At 40.0% G+C, this 21,671-nt stretch overlaps 1 protein-coding gene across 1 annotated transcript in view; it reads left to right on the forward strand.

The window, feature by feature from the left end:
- LOC131511859 (inhibitor of carbonic anhydrase-like) overlaps positions 1 to 21,671 on the forward strand; it is a 59,660-nt gene that overhangs the window by 10,928 nt on the left and 27,061 nt on the right. Inside the window, exons 2-3 of the mRNA XM_058729938.1 lie at positions 5,246 to 5,418; positions 20,767 to 20,875. Coding sequence (XP_058585921.1) covers positions 5,246 to 5,418; positions 20,767 to 20,875 — 282 coding nt within the window. The remainder of the gene's footprint in view (positions 1 to 5,245; positions 5,419 to 20,766; positions 20,876 to 21,671) is intronic.

Raw genomic sequence — 21,671 nt, forward strand, 5'->3', positions numbered from 1 at the left:
GATCATGACATGAGCTGAAATCAAGAGTCACATGCTCAACTGACTGAGCCACCCAGGTGCCCCTCAGACGTTCTGTTTTTTTGTCTCTAGCAATTCCTTTTAGCTCTTTTTATAGCTTACATTGGTTTCCTCATTATGTTCATGCTTTCCTTTGAGTCTCTGAGCATACTTATAATACTTAAAATAGCTGTTTTAAAGTTATTTTCTGTTACTTTCATCATCCCTTTTACTTCTAGTTCTGATTCTGTTGACTGTTTTCCTCTTGATTATGGGTTACATTTTCCTGCTTCTTCACCTGCATAGTAATTTTGTGGGTTGCCAGACATTGTGAATTTTACCTTGCTGAGTATTGAAATTTGGTGTGTACAGTGTGTGTGTGTGTGTGTGTGTGTGTGTAATGAATTTTGTTGTTTTTATTTAAAGAGTGTTAAACTTTGTTCTGGCAGGCAGTCATATTATCTGCAGATCAGCTTAATTCTTTCAAAACTAGTTTCTAAGATTTTTAGTCTGTGTCTAGAATATTCTTTATTCTAGGGTAGTTTAACCTACTTCTGGAACTTTAATAACTGTACTATTTATTCAATGAGATTTTTATCCACTCTGAATCATGGGAACTTGAAATGATTCCTGACCTCATTGAAGTTCTGGAGAATGTTTGGCTTAAGCTCCCCATTGAATTTTCTTTCTCTAGCGGTTGTTATTGCCCGGTTTCTACAATGCTCAAGTTGAGTGCTCGCTTCGGCAGCACATATACAATGCTCAAGTTGGAATTTAGCCAGAATCTCAAATGTATGTAGACTCTAGATTTCAATCTCCTCTCTCTCTCTTCTCTCCTTTTTGGCATTCACTACTGTTTGGTAATCTGTGCTACAATTTCTAATTGCCTTAGCCTTACCTAAATATGATCTCTGTCTCCTCAACTTGGTAAGACAGTCAGGCTACTTGGTTTTCTTCTCTCTGCTCTGCCATCTGGAAATCTGGTCCAGAAAGAAAGTTAGGATGATTATAGGACTCACTTTATTTGTTTTCCTTCTCTCAGAGATCACAGTCCTACACTTCCCATTGTCCAATATTTTATGTTATGTTATGTTATGTTATGTTATGTTATGTTATGTTATGTTATGTTATGTTTTTATTTTAATTCCAGTTAGTTAACATACAGTATTAGTTTCAGGTCTACGATATAGTGATCAAACAATTCCATACATCACCTGGTGCTCATCATGACAAGTGCACTCCTTAATCCACATCAGGATTTTAACCCATTCCCTCCCACCCCCACCCCCTCTGGTAACCATCAGATTATTCTCTATAATTAAGAGTCTGTGTTTTCCTTTGTCTCTCTCTCTCTTATTTTTTCCCTTTGCCTGTTTTCTTCCCTAAATTCCAGATTTGAGTGAAATCATATAATATTATTTTTCTCTGACTGATTTATTTTACTTAGCATTATACTCTTTAGCTCTGTGCATGTCATTGCAAACGGCAAGATTTCACTCTTTTTTTAAAGATTTCATCCTTTTCTATAGCTGAAATATATTCCATTGCTGTCTATTGTTGATGGACACTTGGGCTGCTTTCATATCTTAGGTATTGTAAATAATGCTGCTATAAATATAGGGGTGCATGTATCCCTTTGAATTAGTGTTCTTGTATCGTTTGGGTAGATACCAAGTATTGTGATTTCCAGAATCTAGGGTAAGTCCTTTTTTTAACTTTTTGAGGAACCTCTATACTGTTTTCCACAGTGGGTGTACCAGTTTGCACTCCCACCAGTAGTGCATGAGTGTTCCTTTTACTCCATATCCTTGCCAACACCTGTTTCTTGTGTTGTTAATTTTAGCCATTCTGATAGGTGTGAGGTGATATCTCATTGTAGATATTTGATTTGCATTTCCCTCATGGTGAGTGATATTGGGCATCTTTTCATGTGTCTGTTGGCCATCTGGACGTCTTCTTTGGAAAAATTTCTGTTCATGTCTTCTGCCCATTTTTAATTAGATTATTGTTTTTTGAGTGTTGAGTTTTTGTAACTGCTTTATATATTTTGGATACTAACTGTTTATTGGAGATGGTTTGGTTGTTATTTCTCATCTCTCATTTGTGATTTTATTTATTTGAGTCCTTCCTCTTTGCTTCATGGTAAGTCTGGCTAGAGGTTTTTGATTTTTTTTAAATTTTTTTCAAAGAACCAGCTCCTGGTTTCATTGATCTGTTCTATTGTTTTTTTTAGTTTCTATAACATTTATGTCTGCTTTAATATTTATTATTTCCTTCCTTCTGCTGGTTTTTGGTTTGGTTTTGTTGTTCCTTTTTTTTTAGCTCCTTTAGGTACAAGGTTAGATTGTTTATTTGAGATTTTTCTTGTTTCTTGAGGTAGGCCTGTATTGCTATAAATTTTCCTCTTAGAAACACATTTGCTGCGTCCCAGAGGTTTCCATGGACTTTTTAATTTCTCTTTTGATTTCCTGGCTGACCTATTCATTGTTTAGTAGCATGTTATTTAACCTCCATGTATTTGTGGTCTTTCCAGATTTTTTCTTGTGGTTGATTTCTAGTTTCATAACGTTGTGGTCAGAAGAGATGCATGGTATGATTTTGACCTTCTTGGATTTGTTGAGATTTGTGTTGTGGGCTAATATGTGATCTATTCAGGAGAATGTTCCATGTGCACTTGAAAAGAATATGTATTCTGCTGTTTTAGGATGGAATGTTCTGAATATATCTGTTAAGTCCATCTGGTCCAGTATATCCTTCAAAGTCATTGTTTCCTTGTTGATGTTCCGTTTAGATGATCCATCCATTTATGTAAGTGGGGTGTTAAAGTCACTATTATTATTGTATTATCGATTAGTTCCTTTACATTTGTTATTAACTGATTTATGGTTTTGGGTGCTTCTATGTTGGGTGTATAAATATTTATAATTGTTATATCTTCTTGTTGGATTATTCCCTTTATTATTGTATAGTGCTCTTTTTTTGTCTCTTGTTATGGTTTTTGTTTTAAAGTCTATTTTGTCCCATATAAGTATTGCTACTCCGGTTTTCTTTTGCCCATAATCCAATAACTTAAAACTTTTCTTCACGTTTTTTTTCCACACTGTGTGTGTGTGTGTGTGTGTGTGTGTGTGTGTGTGTTAGTTGTTTAAAGTACTAGAACAAGTCCCATATCAGTTACTCCTTTATAGGTAGAAGCAAAAGTCCATCTTCCCTTTTTTTGTTTTGTTTTGCTTCTGTCAAGACTTTCACTTTTCCCCTAATAATACAAACTTCATTTGCCCTGTTTGGCAATCACAGTTAAAAAAAATTAGAAGTGCAGAAACTAGTTTTAATCATTTGAACATAAGCACAGTGGTGACTGAAAATATAAACTTTCAAAAAGGCTTTCCCAAAAAGTGCATACCTTTGAAAAAAAAAAAACCCTACAGTTGGATATAGTAGCTCTTTGTATAACTTAACCTGCTTACAAAGCATTTTCATTTATAGAGTTGTATTGTCTCTACTGTTGCCAGTTATTTCTAAGCACAAAATGTTTTAGCAATGTATATTAGGAAGCAGATTAAACATGCTTTGAAAGTTTCAAAATGAAAATGAAAGCTAATACTCCAAATGTTTCTATTCTGTACATGGGCACATGGCCTCTATAGTTCCATTTCCTAGCTTGCTCTCCTTCCTTGGGCTGCTACTCTCAAAGGCTTTTTCAGATAGGGTTGAGGAGCTCCATATGTCATTCTGTGTTTCATATGGGATTCTGTCTAAGGTAATTTGGCATCCCCTGTCCTGTTTCTTTTGATGTTTCTTACTCACAGACACTTAAAAGGCAGTGCAGATTTTGGAGTCAAACAGATTTGGGTAGTTCAAATATTAGCTTCGTTTCAAGTTATTTTATGTCCCTGATAGTTTTTTTTTTTCCTTAAATTTCATCCACAAACAGAAACACTAATGTTTAAATGGCAGGAGATTTGTGGACCGTAGAGCAGAGTAATGTGCTTGGCACACTGCCTGACATACAGGACTTCATCCAAAACTGGGATTTGCTACTGCTGTACTTTCATCTTCGAGATTTTATTTAAAATAACATTTGGCTCAAATACTACAGATTTGTAAGCAGCATTTTGCCTTTAAAATAGTCTCTAAACTTATTACTATATCTTAAAATGAAATAAACATGTACTGATTTTAGTGCCCCAGCAATTAGTACCATATAAGGTTAGAGTATCTAATGTCAAAAGAATGACTAAATCAGTAGGCTGAAGATTCCTTCCCATAGGTTTTTCTTTTAAGTTTATTTATTTATTTTGAGAGAATGAAAGAGCAAGAGGAGGGGAGGGGAAGAGAGAGAGAATCTCAAGCAGGTTCCACACTGTCAGTGCAGACAGAGCCCAATGTGGGGCTCGAACTCATGAACCACGAGATCATGAGCTGAGCCAAAATCAAGAGTTGGATGCTTAACCGACTGAGTCACCCAGGCACCCCTCCACCTTTTATATTTTTTTCTTTTCTGAGGTGACATTAATTAACATAAAATTAATCATTTAAAAGTATACAATTCAGTGGCATTTAGTATACTCACAGTGTTGTGTAACTACCATCTCTATCTAGTTCCAAAAGAAAATCCTGTGCCCATTAAGCAGTCAGTACCCATTCCCCTCTCTCCCAGCCCCTGGCAACCACCAGTTTGTTTTGTGTCTCTATAGATTTACCTATTCTAGATATTTCATATGAGTAGGATTATATAATGTGTAGCCTTTTGTGACTGGCTTCTTTCATTTAACATATTATTTTCGAGGTTCATCCATGTTGTAGCATATAGCAATACTTCATTCTTTCTATGGCAGAATAATATTTCATTGTATGGATATACTATATTTTGTTTATCCATTCACCCATTGATGTACATTTAGGTTGTTTCTGCCTTTCTTGACCATCGTGAATAGTGCTACTATGAATATTCATGTATGTGTATTTGAGTACCTGCTTCCAATTCTTTGGGATATATACTGAGGGGTGGGATTTCTGGGTCATGTGGTAATTCTGTTTAGCTTTTGGGAGGTGCTTTTGGGTTTGTTTCTCCAAGGGGAAAGGCACAATCAGAGAAATGGGACCTGAAAACTCAGGTGAGCCATGCAGCCAACCCAATTTTTGTCTGTCCCACTCAGGCAACCATTTACCTTGTCTTTAACTTCTTCTGCCAGCAGAGAAAGATGAGTGCTGTGGGTTCCTTACACCTCTGGCATCTGTCCCCTAGGTCTGTGTCTGGCTGTCCCTGGGAAAACTGTGAGGTGGTGCACTGTCTCAAATCATGAGGCCAGTAAGTGCTCTGATTTCAGTGACAATATGAAAAAAGTCCTTCCAGCGGATGGTCCTCATGTCACCTGTGTGAAGAGAGCCTCTCACTTTGAGTGCATCAAGTCCATTTGGGTAAGTGACAGCTGCCCAAAGGAGAATGGAAGAAAATCCATACTTCCTTTTTCTGTACTTGTTAGTGTTTATTGCTTCAGAACAACTTTCTTCCCACAGGAACTAGACCATGCTTTAAAGGAGAAGGAAGTAAACTAAAGACCTGAAAGTACAGGGACCGTGTAGAGAGAAAAATATAGGTGCTCAACATTCATTAATAGTAAAAGCAATAATAGTAATTAAACAACTAATAGAGAAGGATTCAGTGAAAATGCCAACAGGAAAGCTAAGCCAGAATTGCACTGGAGTCAGAAATAAGAAGCTGTCATATCACCATTATTATTTAACATTGTTTTTGGAATTTTCCAGTAATGCAATAAGATACAAAATACATATGAAGTAGAGAGAAACAAATAAAATATCAATATTTTCAGATGACTGCATGCCTGGAAAGTAGGGTAGAATCAAGAAGAATATTACTATAATGAACTATTGGGACCTCATCAAGATAAAAATCTTCTGCATGGCAAAGGAAACAACAAAACTAAAAGGCAACTGATGGGATGGGAGAAGATATTTGCAAATGACTTATCAGATTAAAGGCTAGTATCCAAAATCTATGAAGAACTTATCAAACTCAACAACTCCCCCCCCCAAAAAAAAACAATAATCCAGTGGAGAAATGGGCAAAAGACATGAATAGATACTTTTCTAGAGAAGACATCCAGATGGCTAGTAGACACACAAAAAAAATGCTCAATATCACTCATTATCAGAGAAATACAAATCAAGAACACAATGAAATAACCACCTCACACCAGTCAGAATGGCTAAAATTAACAACTCGGGCAACAACAGATGCTGGCGAGGATGCGGAGAAAGAGGAACATTTTTGCATTTGTGGTGGGAATGCAAACTGGTGCAGACACTCTGGGAAACAGTATGGAGGTTCCTCAAAAAATGAAAAAATAGAATTACCCTACAATCCAGCAATTGCACTACTAAGTATTTATCCAAAGGATACAGGTATGCTGTTTCAAAGGGTCACACGTACCCCAATGTTTGGAAAGAGCCCAAATGTCCATCGACAGATGAATGGATAAAGAAGATGTGGTATGTATATATATATATATATATATATATATATATATATATATATACACACACACACACACACACACACACACACAATAGAATGTTATTCGGCAATCAAAAAAAAAAAGAAAGAAATATTGCCATTTGCAACAATGTGGATGGAACTAGAGGGTATTATGCAAAGCAAAATTAGCCAGTCAGAGAAAGACAAATATCATATGACTTCACTCATATGTGGAATTTAATATACAAAACAGATTAACAGAAGGGAAGGGAAGCAAAAATAATATAAAAACACGGAGGGGGCAAAACAAGAGATTTAAAAAAAAATTTTTTTTAACGTTTATTTTTGGGAGAGGGAAACAGAGTGTGAGTGGGGGAGGGGCAGAGAGAGAGGGAGACACAGAATCTGAAGCAGGCTCCAGGCTCTGAGCTATTAGCACAGAGCCCGATGCAGGGCTCAAATCCATGAGCAGTGGGATCATGACCTGAGCCAAAGTTAGAGGCCCAACCAACTGAACCACCCAGGCGCCCCTAAGAGACTCTTAAATATAGACAACAAACTGAGGGTTGCTGGAGGGGTTGTGGGTGGAAGGATAGGTTAAATGGGCATGGAGCATTAAGGATGACACTTGTTGAGATGAGCACTGGGTGTTATATGCAGGGGATAAACCACTGGATTCTACTCCTGAAATTATTATTGCACTATATGCTAACTAACTTGGATGTAACTTAAAATGAAACAAAAAAACAAACTTAAAACCCAATAATAATGAGACAACCCAATTTTTTTAAAAAATGTTTTTAATGTTTATTTATTTTTGAGAGAGAGAGAGAGAGAGACAGAGACAGAGCATGAGAGTGAGCAGGAGAGGTGCATAGAGAGAGGGAGACACAGAATCGGAAGCAGCCTCCAGGCTCCAAGCTGTCAGCACAGAGACCGACGCGGGGCTCGAACTCACAGACCGCGAGATCATGACCCGAGCCGAAGTCGGCCGCCCAACCAACTGAGCCACCCAGGCGCCCCAACCCAATTTTTTAAATAAGCAAAAGATTTGAACACACATCCACTCACATACAGATGGCAAATTAGCACATAAAAATATATCCAAAGTTATTAGTCATTATAGAAATGCAAATCAAGACAATAGCACTACTTATCTACTAATATGGTCAAAATAAAATACACTGATCACATTAAGTGTTAATAAGGATTTAGAGCAACTGAAACCCTCAGATAGTGCTGGTGTGAATGCAAAATAGCATATCTAGAAAACAGTTTGGAACTTTCTCCTGAAGTTAAATATACAATTACCATACTACCCTTTTTGTGTATCTACTCCCCCTCAAAATAAAAACATATGTCTACATAAGCACCTGTATGTTAATGTTTACAGTTGCTTTTTTCATAATGTTAAAATTAAAAACAATTCAAATGTCCATCAACTGGTTAATAAACAAATTGTGGTACAACTATAAAAAAAGAAAAATATTACTACAATTATTTATGAATGAATAAATTAGTTTGGCAAAAGATAAACATATCACAATGTCATTTTCATATACAACAGTCATTAGTTGGGGAAAAGTAACCCAAATTTATGACTTATTTTTATTTAAAATAATGTACTAAAGGGGCACCTGGGTGGATCAGCTGGTTGAGCATCCAACTTCAGTTCAGGTCATGATGTCACGGTTCATGGGTTCGAGCCCCACACTGGGCTCTGGGGTGACAGTGTACACCGTGCTTAGGATTCTCTGTCCCATTCTCTTTGCGCCTCCCCTACTTGTGTGCTCTCTCTTTCTCTAAAATAAATAAACATTAAAAATTTTTAAATAACATACTATAATTCTATTATGCTACAATATAATCTACTATAATATAATAGAAAAATGTTTCAGGAAAAAAATCATGACAGATCTGCAAGATTTTAACAAATATAGATTCTGCAGTGGAGGGACAACACACGACAGCCTTGTGAGCGTCCTCTCTCAGCACAGAGCCTGGCTTTCTCTCCCCTGTGGCCCAGCCTTCCTGTCCCAGTTGAGAAACTGGAGGTGAGGTCAGTGACCTGAGGCTCACAGACCCTGAGGGATGTGGTGTAAACCCGGTTGGACATGCCCTGCAGTCGTGGTGTTTCCTCTGTCATCAAGTCAGGCTATTTAGTCCTGAGAAGAGTGTTTTTTTAGAGAGAAAACGGAAGATGGCAGCGTAGGAGGACACTGGGCTCACCACGTCCTGCTGACCACTTAGATTCCACCCACATCTGCCTAAATAACCCAGAAAACTGCCAGAAGACTAGCAGAATGGACTCTCCAGAACCAAGCGTAGATGAGAGGCCCATAGAAGAGGGGCCCCTCCTGAAGCGGACCACCGAAGGCAAAGTGAGCTGACTCTGCTCCTCCTGCCTCTGTGCACCTTGTGGATCCACCCCGGCTAATACGCCAGATCCCATCGAAGCAGTACCACAAGCCTGGCAGTGTGCAAGTAGCCCAGACAGAGGCCACACCACTCCACAGTGAATCCTGCCCCTGGGAGAGGGGAAGATAAGGTACACACCAGTCTGACTGTGGCCCCAGGGGTGGGCTGGGGGGCAGACATCAGGTCTGACTGTGGCCCCGCCCACCAATGCAAGTTACTCCAGACAGCACAGAGGAAGAGCCCTGCAGTTCCTCGCCACTCCAGGGACTATCCAAAATGATGAAACGGAGGAATTCTCCTCAAAAGAAACTCCAGGAAGTAGCGACAGCTAACGAATTGATCAAAAATGATTTAAGCAATGTAACATAAAATGAATTTAAAATAATAGTCATAAAATGAATCGCTGGGCTTGAAAAAAGTATAGAGGACAGCAGAGAAGCTATTACTACAGAGATCAAGGGATTAAGAAACAGTCAGGAGGAGCTAAAAAATGCTATAAATGAGCTGCAAAATAAAATGGAGGTGACCACAGCTTGGATTGAAGAGGCAGAGGAGAGAATAGGTGAATTAGAAGATAAAATTATGGAAAAAGAGGAAATTGAGAAAAAGAGAGAGAAAAAAATCCAAGAGCATGAGGGGAGAATTAGAGAACTAAGTGACACATTAAATGTAATAACATATGCATAATTGGGATTCCAGAGGAGGAAGAGAGAGGGAAAGGTGCTGAAGGTGTACTTGAAATCATAGCTGAGAACTTCCCTGATCTGGGGAAGGAAAAAGGCATTGAAATCCAAGAGGCACAGAGAACTCCCTTCAGACATAACTTGAATCGATCTTCTGCATGACATATCATAGTCAAACTGGCAAAATACAAGGATAAAGAGAATATTCTGAAAGCAACTAGTGATAAGATAAGCATGCTATAACATATAAAGGGAGACTGATAAGACTAGTGATGGATCTATCTACTGAAACTTGGCAGGCCAGAAAGGAATGGCAGGAAATCTTCAATGTGATGAACAGAAAAAATATGCAGCTGAGAATCCTTTATCCAGCAAGTCTGTCATTTAGAACAGAAGGAGAGATAAAGGTCTTCCCAAACAAACAAAAACTGAAGGAATTCGTCACCACTAAACAAGCCCTACAAGAGATCCTAAGGGGGATCCTGTGAGACAAGGTACCAGAGGCATCACTACAAGCATGAAACCTACAGACATCACAATGACTCTAAACCCATATCTTTCTATAATAACACTGAATGTAAATGGATTAAACGCTCCAATCAAAAGACATAGGGTATCAGAATGGATAAAAAAGCAAGACCCATCTATTTGCTGTCTACAAGAGATTCATTTTAGACCTGAGGACACCTTCAGATTGAAAGTGAGGGGATGGAGAACTATCTATCATGCTACTGGAAGTCAAAAGAAAGCTGGAGTAGCCATACTTATATCAGACAAATTAGACTTTAAATTAAAGGCTGTAACAAAAGATGAAGAAGGGCATTATATAATAATCACAGGGTCTATACATCAGGAAGAGCTAACAATTATAAATGTCTATGTGCCAAATATGGGAGCCCCCAAATATATAAAACAATTAATCACAAACATAAGCAACCTTATTGATAAGAACGTGGTATGCAGGGGACTTTAGTACTCCACTTACAACAATGGATAGATCATCTAGACACAGGATCAATAAAGAAACAAGGGCCCTGAATGATACATTGGAACAGATGGACTTCACAGATATATTTAAAACTCTGCATCCTAAAGCAACAGCATATACTTTCTTCTCGAGTGCACATGGAACCTTCTCCAAGAGATATCACATACTGGGTCACAAAAGAGCCCTTCATAAGTATACAAGAATTGAGATCATACCATGCATACTTTCAGACCACAATGCTATGAAGTTTGAAATCAACCACAGGAAAAAGTCTGGAAAACCTCCAAAAGCATGGAGGATAAAGAACACCCTACTAAAGAATGAATGGGTCAACCAGGCAATTAGAGAAGAAATTAAGAAATATATGGAAACAAATGAAAATAAAAATACAACAATCCAAACGATTTGGGATGCAGCGAAGGCAGTCTTGAGAGGAAAATACATTGCAGTCCAGGCCTATCTCAAGAAACAAGAAAAATCCCAAATACAAAATCTAACAGCACACCTAAAGGAAATAGAAGCAGAATGGCAAAGACATCCCAAACCCCACAGAGGACGAGAAATAATAGAGATCAGAGCAGAAATAAGCAATATAGAATCTAAAAAAACTGTAGAGCAGATCAACAAAACCAAGAGTTGGTTTCTTGAAAAAATAAACAAAATTGACAAACCTCTAGCCAGGCTTCTCAAAAAGAAAAGGGAGATGACCCAAATAGATACAATCATGAATGAAAATGGAATTATTACAACCAATCCCTCAGAAATACAAGCAATTATCAGGGAATACTATGAAAAATTATATGCCAACAAGCTGGACAACCTGGAAGAAATGGACAAATTCCTAAGCACCCATAACCAGCAAAGAAATTGAATCAGTTATCAAAAATCTCCCAACAAATAAGAGTCCAGGACCAGATGGCTTCCCAGGGGAGTTCTACCAGACATTTAAAGCAGAGATAATACCTATCCTTCTCAAGCTATTCCAAAAAATAGAAAGAGAAGGGAAACTTCCAGACTCATTCTATGAAGCCAGAATTACTTTGATTCCTAAACCAGACAGAGACCCAGTAAAAAAAAGAGAACTATAGGCCAATATCCCTGATGAATATGGATGCAAAAATTCTCAATAAGATACTAGCAAAACGAATTCAACAGGATATAAAAAGAATTATTCACCATGATCAAGTGGGATTCATTCCTGGGCTGCAGGGCTGGTTCAACATTCACAAATCAATCAATGTGATACATCACATTAATAAAAGAAAAGATAAGAACCATATGATCCTGTCAATCAATGCAGAGAAAGCATTTGACAAAATTCAGCATCCTTTCTTAATAAAAACCCTCGAGAAAGTCGGGTAGAAGAAACATACTTAAACATCATAAAAGCCATTTATGAAAAGCCCACAGCTAATATCATCCTCAATGGGGAAAAACTGAGAGCTTTTCCCCTGAGATCAGGAACACGACAGGGATGTACACTCTCACCGCTGTTGTTTAACATAGTGCTGGAAGTTCTAGCATCAGCAATCAGACAACAAAAGGAAATCAAAGGCATCAAAATTGGCAAAGATGAAGTCAAGCTTTCGCTTTTTGCAGATGACATGATATTATACATGGAAAATCCGATAGACTCCACCAAAAGTCTGCTAGAACAGATACATGAATTCAGCAAAGTTGCAGGATACAAATCAATGTACAGAAATCAGTTGCATTCTTATACACTAATAATGAAGCAACAGAAAGACAAATAAAGAAACTGATCCCATTCACAATTGCACCAAGAAGCATAAAATACCTAGGAATAAACCTAACCAAAGATTTGTCAAAGATCTGTATGCTGAAAACTATAGAAAGCTTATGAAGGAAAATCAACAAGATATAAAGAAATGGAAAAACATTCCATGCTCATGGGTTGGAAGAATAAATATTGTCAAAATGTCAATACTACCCAAAGCTATCTACACATTCAATGCAATCCCAATCAAAATTGCACCAGCATTCTTCTCGAAGCTAGAACAAGCAATCCTAAAATTTGTATGGAACCACAAAAGGCCCTGAATAGCCAAAGTAATTTTGAAGAAGAAGACCAAAGCAGGAGGCATTACAATCCCAGACTTTAGCCTCTACTGCAAAGCTGTAATCATCAAGACAGTGTGGTATTGGCACAAAAACAGACACATAGACCAATGGAATAGAATAGAAACCCCAGAACTAGACCCACAAACGTATGGCTAACTCATCTTTGACAAAGCAGGAAAGAATATCCAATGGAAAAAAAGACAGTCTCTAACGAATGGTGCTGGGAGAACTGGACGGCAACATGCAGAAGAATGAATCTAGACCACTTTCTTACACCATTCACAAAAACAAACTCAAAATGGATAAAGGACCTGAATGTGAGACAGGAAACCATCAAAACCCTAGAGGAGAAAGCAGGAAAAAACCTCTCTGACCTCAGCCACAGCAATTTCTTACTTGACACATCCCCAAGGGCAAGGGAATTAAAAGCAAAAATGAACTATTGGGACCTCATGAAGATAAAAAGCTTCTGCACAACAAAGGAAATAATCAACAAAACTAAAAGGCAACCAACGGAATGGGAAAAGATATTTGCAAATGACATATTGGACAAAGGGCTAGTATCCAAAATCTATAAAGAGCTCACCAAACTCCACACCCGAAAAACAAATAACCCAGTGAAGAAATGGGCAGAAAACGTGAATAGACACTTCTCTAAAGAAGACATCCGGATGGCAAGCAGGCACATGAAAGATGTTCAACGTCGCTCCTCATCAGGGAAATACAAATCAAAACCACACTCAGATATCACCTCACGCCAGTCAGAATGGCCAAAATGAACAAATCAGGAGACTATAGATGCTGGAGAGGATGTGGAGAAACGGGAACCCTCTTGCACTGTTGGTGGGAATGCAAGCTGGTGCAGACGCTCTGGAAAACAGTGTGGAGATTCCTGAAAAAATTAAAAATAGACCTACCCTATGACCCAGCAGTAGCACTGCTAGGAATTTACCCAAGGGATACAGGAGTGCTGATGCATAGGGGCACTTGTACCCCAGTGTTTATAGCAGCACTCTCAATAATAGCCAAATGATGGAAAGAGCCTAAATGTCCATCAACTGATGAATGGATAAAGAAATTGTGGTTTATATACACAATGGAATACTACGTGGCAATGAGAAAGAATGAAATATGGCCCTTTGTAGCAACGTGGATGGAACTGGAGAGTGTTATGTTAAGTGAAATAATTCATACAGAGAAAGACAGATACCATATGCTTTCACTCTTATGTGGATCCTGAGAAACTCAACAGAAGTCTATGGGGGAGGGGAAGAAAAAAAAAAGAGGTTAGAGAGGGAGAGAGCCAAAGCATAAGAGACTCTTAAAAACAGAATAAACTGGATTATTAGAGAGGGAAGATGGCGGCGTAGGAGAATGCTGGGCTCACCGTGCATCCTGCTAATCACTTAGATTCCACCTACACCTGCCTAAATAACCCAGAAAACCGCCAGAGGATTAGCAGAATGGAGTCTCCGGAGCCAAGCACAGACGAGAGGCCCACGGAAGAGGGTAGGAAGGGCGGCGAGGCGGTGCGCGCTCCATGGACTGGCGGGAGGGAGCCGGGGCGGAGGGGCGGCTCGTCGGCCAAGCAGAGCCCCCGAGTCTGGCTGGCAAAAGCGGAGGGGCCGGATGGAGTGTGTTCCGACAGCAAGCGCGACTTAGCATCTGGGAGGTCATAAGTTAACAGCTCTGCTCAGAAAGCGGGAAGGCTGGAGGACAAAGGGAGGGAGAGCTGCTGAGCCCCGGGATGACAGAGCTCAGTTTGGTGGGGAACAAAGGCGCTCGCCAGTGCCATCTCCCCCGCCCATCCCCCAGCCAAAATCCCAAAGGGAACCAGTTCCTGCCAGGGAACTTGCTCGCTCCTCACAAACACCCAACTCTGTGCTTCTGCAGAGCCAAACCTCCGGCAGTGGATCTGACTCCCTCCCGCTGCCACAGGGCCCCTCCTGAAGTGGATCACCTAAGGAGAAGCTAGCTAAGCCTGCCCCTCCTGCCCCCGTGCACCCTGCCTACCCACCCCAGCTAATACGCCAGATCCCCAGCACCACAAGCCTGGAAGTGTGCAAGTAGCCCAGACGGGCCACACCACCCCACAGTGAATCCCGCCCCTAGGAGAGGGGAAGAGAAGGCACACACCAGTTTGACTGTGGCCCCAGTGGTGGGCTGGGGGCAGACATCAGGTCAGACTGCAGCCCCGCCCACCAACTCCAGTTATACACCACAGCACAGGGGAAGTGCCCTGCAGGTCCTCACCACTCCAGGGACTATCCAAAATGACCAAACGGAACAATTCCCCTCAGAAGAATCTCCAGGAAATAACAACAGCTAATGAACTGATCAAAAAGGATTTAAATAATATAACAGAAAGTGAATTTAGAATAATAGTCATAAAATTAATCGCTGGGCTTGAAAACAGTATAGAGGACAGCAGAGAATCTCTTGCTACAGAGATCAAGGGACTAAGGAACAGTCACGAGGAGCTGAAAAGCGCTTGAAACGAAATGCAAAACAAAATGGAAACGACGACGGCTCAAATTGAAGAGTCAGAGGAGAGAATAGGTGAACTAGAAGATAAAGTTATGGAAAAAGAGGAAGCTGAGAGAAAGAGAGATAAAAAAATCCAGGAGTATGAGGGGAAAATTAGAGAACTAAGTGATACACTAAAAAGAAATAATATACGCATAATTGGTATCCCAGAGGAGGAAGAGAGAGGGAAAGGTGCTGAAGGGGTACTTGAAGAAATTATAGCTGAGAACTTCCCTGAACTGGGGAAGGAAAAAGGCATTGAAATCCAAGAGGCACAGAGAACTCCCTTCAGACGTAACTTGAATCGATCTTCTGCACGCCATATCATAGTGAAACTGGCAAAATACAAGGATAAAGAGAAAATTCTGAAAGCAGCAAGGTATAAACGTGCCCTCACATATAAAGGGAGACCTATAAGACTCGTGACTGATCTCTCTTTTGAAACTTGGCAGGCCAGAAAGGCTTGGCATGATATCTTCAGTGTGCTAAACAGAAAAAATATGCAGCCGAGAATCCTTTATCCAGCAAGTCTGTCATTTAGAATAGAAGGAGAGATAAAGGTCTTCTCAAACAAACAAAAACTGAAGGAATTTGTCACCACTAAACCAGCCCTACAAGAGATCCTAAGGGGGATCCTGTGAGACAAAGTACCAGAGACATCACTACAAGCATAAAACATACAGACATCACAATGACTCTAAACCCATACCTTTCTATAATAACACTGAATGTAAATGGATTAAATGCACCAACCAAAAGACATAGGCTATCAGAATGGATAAAAAAACAAGACCCATCTATTTGCTGTCTACAAGAGACTCATTTTAGATCTGAGGACACCTTTAGATTGAGAGTGAGGGGATGGAGAACTATTTATTATGCTACTGGAGGCCAAAAGAAAGCTGGAGTAGCCATACTTATATCAGACAAACTAGACTTTAAATTAAAGGCTGTAACAAGAGATGAAGAAGGGCATTATATAATAATTACAGGGTCTATCCATCAGGAAGAGCTAACAATTATAAATGTCTATGCGCCGAATACCGGAGCCCCCAAATATATAAAACAATTACTCATAAACATAAGCAACCTTATTGATAAGAATGTGGTCATTGCAGGGGACTTTAACTCCCCACTTACAGAAATGGATAGATCATCTAGACACACGGTCAATAAAGAAACAAGGGCCCTGAATGATGCATTGGATCAGATGGACTTGACAGATATATTTAGAACTCTGCATCCCAAAGCAACAGAATATACTTTCTTCTCGAGTGCACATGGAACATTCTCCAAGATAGATTATATACTGGGTCACAAAACAGCCCTTCATAAGTTTACAAGAATTGAAATTATACCATGCATACCTTCAGACCACAATGCTATGAAGCTTGAAATCAACCACAGGAAAAAGTCTGGAAAACCTCCAAAAGCATGGAGTTTAAAGAACACCCTACTAATGAATGAGTGGGTCAACCAGGCAATTAGAGAAGAAATTTAAAAATATATGGAAAAAAACGAAAATGAAAATACAACAATCCAAACGCTTTGGGACGCAGGGAAGGCAGTCCTGAGAGGAAAATACATTGCAATCCAGGCCTATCTCAAGAAACAAGAAAAATCCCAAATACAAAATCTAACAGCACACCTAAAGGAAATAGAAGCAGAACAGCAGAGGCAGCCTAAACCCAGCAGAAGAAGAGAAATAATAAAGATCAGAGCAGAAATAAACAATATAGAATCTAAAAAAACTGTGGAGCAGATCAACGAAACCAAGAGTTGGTTTTTTGAAAAAATAAACAAAATTGACAAACCTCTAGCCATGCTTCTCAAAAAGAAAAGGGAGATGACCCAAATAGATACAATCATGAATGAAAATGGAATTATTACAACCAATCCCTCAGAGATACAAAGAATTATCAGGGAATACTATGAAAAATTATATGCCAACAAATTGGACAACCTGGAAGAAATGGACAAATTCCTAAACACCCACACTCTTCCAAAACTCAATCAGGAGGAAATAGAAAGCTTGAACAGACCCATAACCAGCGAAGAAATTGAATCGGTTATCAAAAATCTCCCAACAAATAAGAGTCCAGGACCAGATGGCTTCCCAGGGGAATTCTACCAGACGTTTAAAGCAGAGATAATACCTATCCTTCTCAAGCTATTCCAAGAAATAGAAAGAGAAGGAAAACTTCCAGACTCATTCTATGAAGCCAGTATTACTTTGATTCTTAAACCAGACAGAGACCCAGTAAAAAAAGAGAACTACAGGCCAATATCTCTGATGAATATGGATGCAAAAATTCTCAATAAGATACTAGCAAATCGAATTCAACAGCATATAAAAAGAATTATTCACCATGATCAAGTGGGATTCATTCCTGGGCTGCAGGGCTGGTTCAACATTTGCAAATCGATCAACGTGATACATCACATTAACAAAAAAAAAAGAGAAGAACCATATGATCCTATCAATCGATGCAGAAAAGGCCTTTGACAAAATCCAGCACCCTTTCTTAATAAAAACCCTTGAGAAAGTCGGGATAGAAGGAACATACTTAAAGATCATAAAAGCCACTTATGAAAAGCCCACAGCTAACATCATCCTCAACGGGGAAAAACTGAGAGCTTTTCCCCTGAGATCAGGAACACGACAGGGATGCCCACTCTCACCGCTGTTGTTTAATATAGTGCTGGAAGTTCTAGCATCAGCAATCAGACAACAAAAGGAAATCAAAGGCATCAAAATTGGCAAAGATGAAGTCAAGCTTTCGCTTTTTGCAGATGACATGATATTATACATGGAAAATCCAATAGACTCCACCAAAAGTCTGCTAGAACTGATACATGAATTCAGCAAAGTTGCAGGATACAAAATCAAGGTACAGAAATCAGTTGCATTCTTATACACTAACAATGAAGCAACAGAAAGACAAATAAAGAAACTGATCCCATTCACAATTGCACCAAGAAGCATAAAATACCTAGGAATAAATCTAACCAAAGATGTAAAAGATCTGTATGCTGAAAACTATAGAAAGCTTATGCAGGTAATTGAAGAAGATATAAAGAAATGGAAAGACATTCCCTGCTCATGGATTGGAAGAATAAATATTGTCAAAATGTCAATACTACCCAAAGCTATCTACACATTCAATGCAATCCCAATCAAAATTGCACCAGCATTCTTCTCGAAACTAGAACAAGCAATCCTAAAATTCATATGGAACCACAAAAGGCCCCGAATAGCCAAAGTAATTTTGAAGAAGAAGACCAAAGCAGGAGGCATCACAATCCCAGACTTTAGCCTCTACTACAAAGCTGTCATCATCAAGACAGCATGGTATTGGCATAAAAACAGACACATAGACCAATGGAATAGAATAGAAACCCCAGAACTAGACCCACAAACGTATGGCCAACTCATCTTTGACAAAGCAGGAAAGAACATCCAATGGAAAAAAGACAGTCTCTTTAACAAATGGTGCTGGGAGAACTGGACAGCCACATGCAGAAGGTTGAAACTAGACCACTTTCTCACACCATTCACAAAAATAAACTCAAAATGGATAAAGGACCTGAATGTGAGACAGGAAACCATCAAAACCTTAGAGGAGAAAGCAGGAAAAGACCTCTCTGACCTCAGCCGTAGCAATCTCTTACTCGGCACATCCCCAAAGGCAAGGGAATTAAAAGCAAAAGTGAATTACTGGGACCTTATGAAGATAAAAAGCTTCTGCACAGCAAAGGAAACAACCAACAAAACTCAAAGGCAACCAACGGAATGGGAAAAGATATTTGCAAATGACACATCAGACAAAGGGCTAGTATCCAAAATCTATAAAGAGCTCATCAAACTCCACACCCGAAAAACAAATAACCCAGTGAAGAAATGGGCAGAAAACATGAATAGACACTTCTCTAAAGAAGACATCCGGATGGCCAACAGGCACATGAAAAGATGTTCAACGTCGCTCCTTATCAGGGAAATACAAATCAAAACCACACTCAGATACCACCTCACACCAGTCAGAGTGGCCAAAATGAAGAAATCAGGAGACTACAGATGCTGGAGAGGATGTGGAGAAACGGGAACCCTCTTGCACTGTTGGTGGGAATGCAAATTGGTGCAGCCGCTCTGGAAAGCAGTGTGAAGGTTCCTCAGAAAATTAAAAATAGACCTACCCTATGACCCAGCAATAGCACTGCTAGGAATTTACCCAAGGGATACAGGAGTACTGATGCATAGGGGCACTTGTACCCCAATATTTATAGCAGCACTCTCAACAATAGCCATATTATGGAAAGAGCCTAAATGTCCATCAACTGATGAATGGATAAAGAAATTGTGGTTTATATACACAATGGAATACTACGTGGCAATGAGAAAGAATGAAATATGGCCTTTTGTAGCAACGTGGATGGAACTGGAGAGTGTGATGCTAAGTGAAATAAGCCATACAGAGAAAGACAGATACCATATGGTTTCACTCTTATGTGGATCCTGAGAAACGTAACAGATACCCATGGGGGAGGGGAAGGAGAAGAAAAAAAAAAAAAAGAGGTTAGAGTGGGAGAGGGCCAAAGCATAAGAGACTGTTAAAAAACTGAGAACAAACTGAGGGTTGATGGGCGGTGGGAGGGAGGGCAGGGTGGGTGATGGGTATTGAGGAGGGCACCTTTTGGGATGAGCACTGGGTGTTGTATGGAAACCAATTTGACAGTAAATTTCATATATTAAAAAATAAAAAATAAAAATAAAATAAAATAAAATAATAAAATAAAATAAAAAATAAAAAATTATTTCTAAGGGCAGCTGGGTGGCTCAGTTGGTTAAGTGTCCAACTCTTGTTTTCAGCTCAGGTCATGATCTCATGGTTGTGAGATTGAGCCCCGTGTCAGGCTCTGTGCTGAGTGTGGAGCCTGCTTAAGATTCTCTCTCTCTCTCTCTCTCTCTCTCTCTCTCTCTCTGCCCCTCCCCTGCTCATTCTCTCTCTTTAAAAGAAAAAAAAGGTTTCCATGATGGGTTGAGAAATGATCTACCTCACTTCTGAGAAGAGGCTGTGAGGTTGCTGCTTCTCACAAGAAGGAAGGAATCCTAGGCTGACAGATACTTGAAGAGAGAATCCAGATCTGTGAGTGCAAGCCATAACTTCTTATGGATGGAAATATTTGACAATTCACTCACTCCTCCAACAAACATTTATTGAACACTTACCTATAGGAGGTGCTTCTCTAGGTTCTTAGATACAGCAGGAAAAAGCCAACCAAACAAAAAAAGTATCCCCACCTTGGTGGAGCTTGCATTCCAAAGGGGAAGAGAATTTACAATGAATGGTTGTCAGGTGGGTGACTGAAGGAAAAAGCAAAGGGGGAGCTCAGCATTTGTGCATGGAGTGATTGTATTAAGATGTGGTTGGAGAGAGCCTTGCTGAGAAGGTGACATTTGAGTGGACAATAAGGAGGGAATGAGGTCTGACCCATGCAGATATCTATGGGTCAAGTGTCCCTGGCAGAGGTCTAGATTAGGGACTCCATTCATGGACTGGTCTCTTCTCTTTCAGGCAAATGAAGCAGATGCTGTGACTGTCGAAGGAGGTTTGGTATTTGAGGCAGGCCTGCTCCCCTTTAACCTGAAGCCCATCGTGGCAGAATTCTTTGGGTCAAAAGATGGTGCGTTCTCCCTGGGGTCCCAGGTCTCTGGTCTGACACTGCAGCCATGGGGGGAGGCAGGGTCTCTGTCAGCCTGTAGGGAACAGAGTTGCTGGAGCTCTTTGGATTGAAGGAGTCTGTCATCTATGCTGACCTACAAGGGCTAGAATGTTGACTCTTCCTGGGAAATTGTGAACTGTATGCATCCTGATCGAAATGCCCTTGGTACTGCTGGATAAGAGGGGGCAGTGCTGTCCAGAGTCCATCACTTACCCAGTGGGGTTTCACCATTGAGAGGCCCTTCTCTGGAGACACACAGATCTGGACAGCCTCTTTGCTGTGCTAATTCCCCTGCAGTTGCTACAGAACATGGATCTGTGAATGATGTGAGGAGAGATTTGGGGGGAATTGAAGAATAAGGCTTTGCCTCCTCCCATACTTGTCCATAACTGTCATCAGTGGGTACATGAGCACAGCCCACCTCAATCTGTGTCCAACTTTCAGGGCTCTGTCAAAATCCCGGGGTCACCCCTGCATCCTTCCTCTCACACCTTTACCATTGTGTCTGGGCTGCAGGCAAAGAAACAGAGAAAGGAGAAAAGCCTTTGGGGAGAAACAGTAACATCACAATGACTGGGAGCTGAGGTCTCCCTAAGAATGCCCTGCAGGCCCTGTAGTAGACGGTGGCCCCAACCCCATGTCTCCACTGGCTACAAGGGGCTGGCTTAAAGGAACTAGTGTTCATTGCCCTGAAAATGGACTCCCCCCCCCCACTCCTATTAATCAAAGGCCAATTTTTTTCTTTTTTTACCTGTTC

This window comes from Neofelis nebulosa, chromosome 5 (genome assembly GCF_028018385.1).
Source record: "Neofelis nebulosa isolate mNeoNeb1 chromosome 5, mNeoNeb1.pri, whole genome shotgun sequence".
NCBI classification, from domain to species: Eukaryota; Metazoa; Chordata; class Mammalia; order Carnivora; family Felidae; genus Neofelis; species Neofelis nebulosa.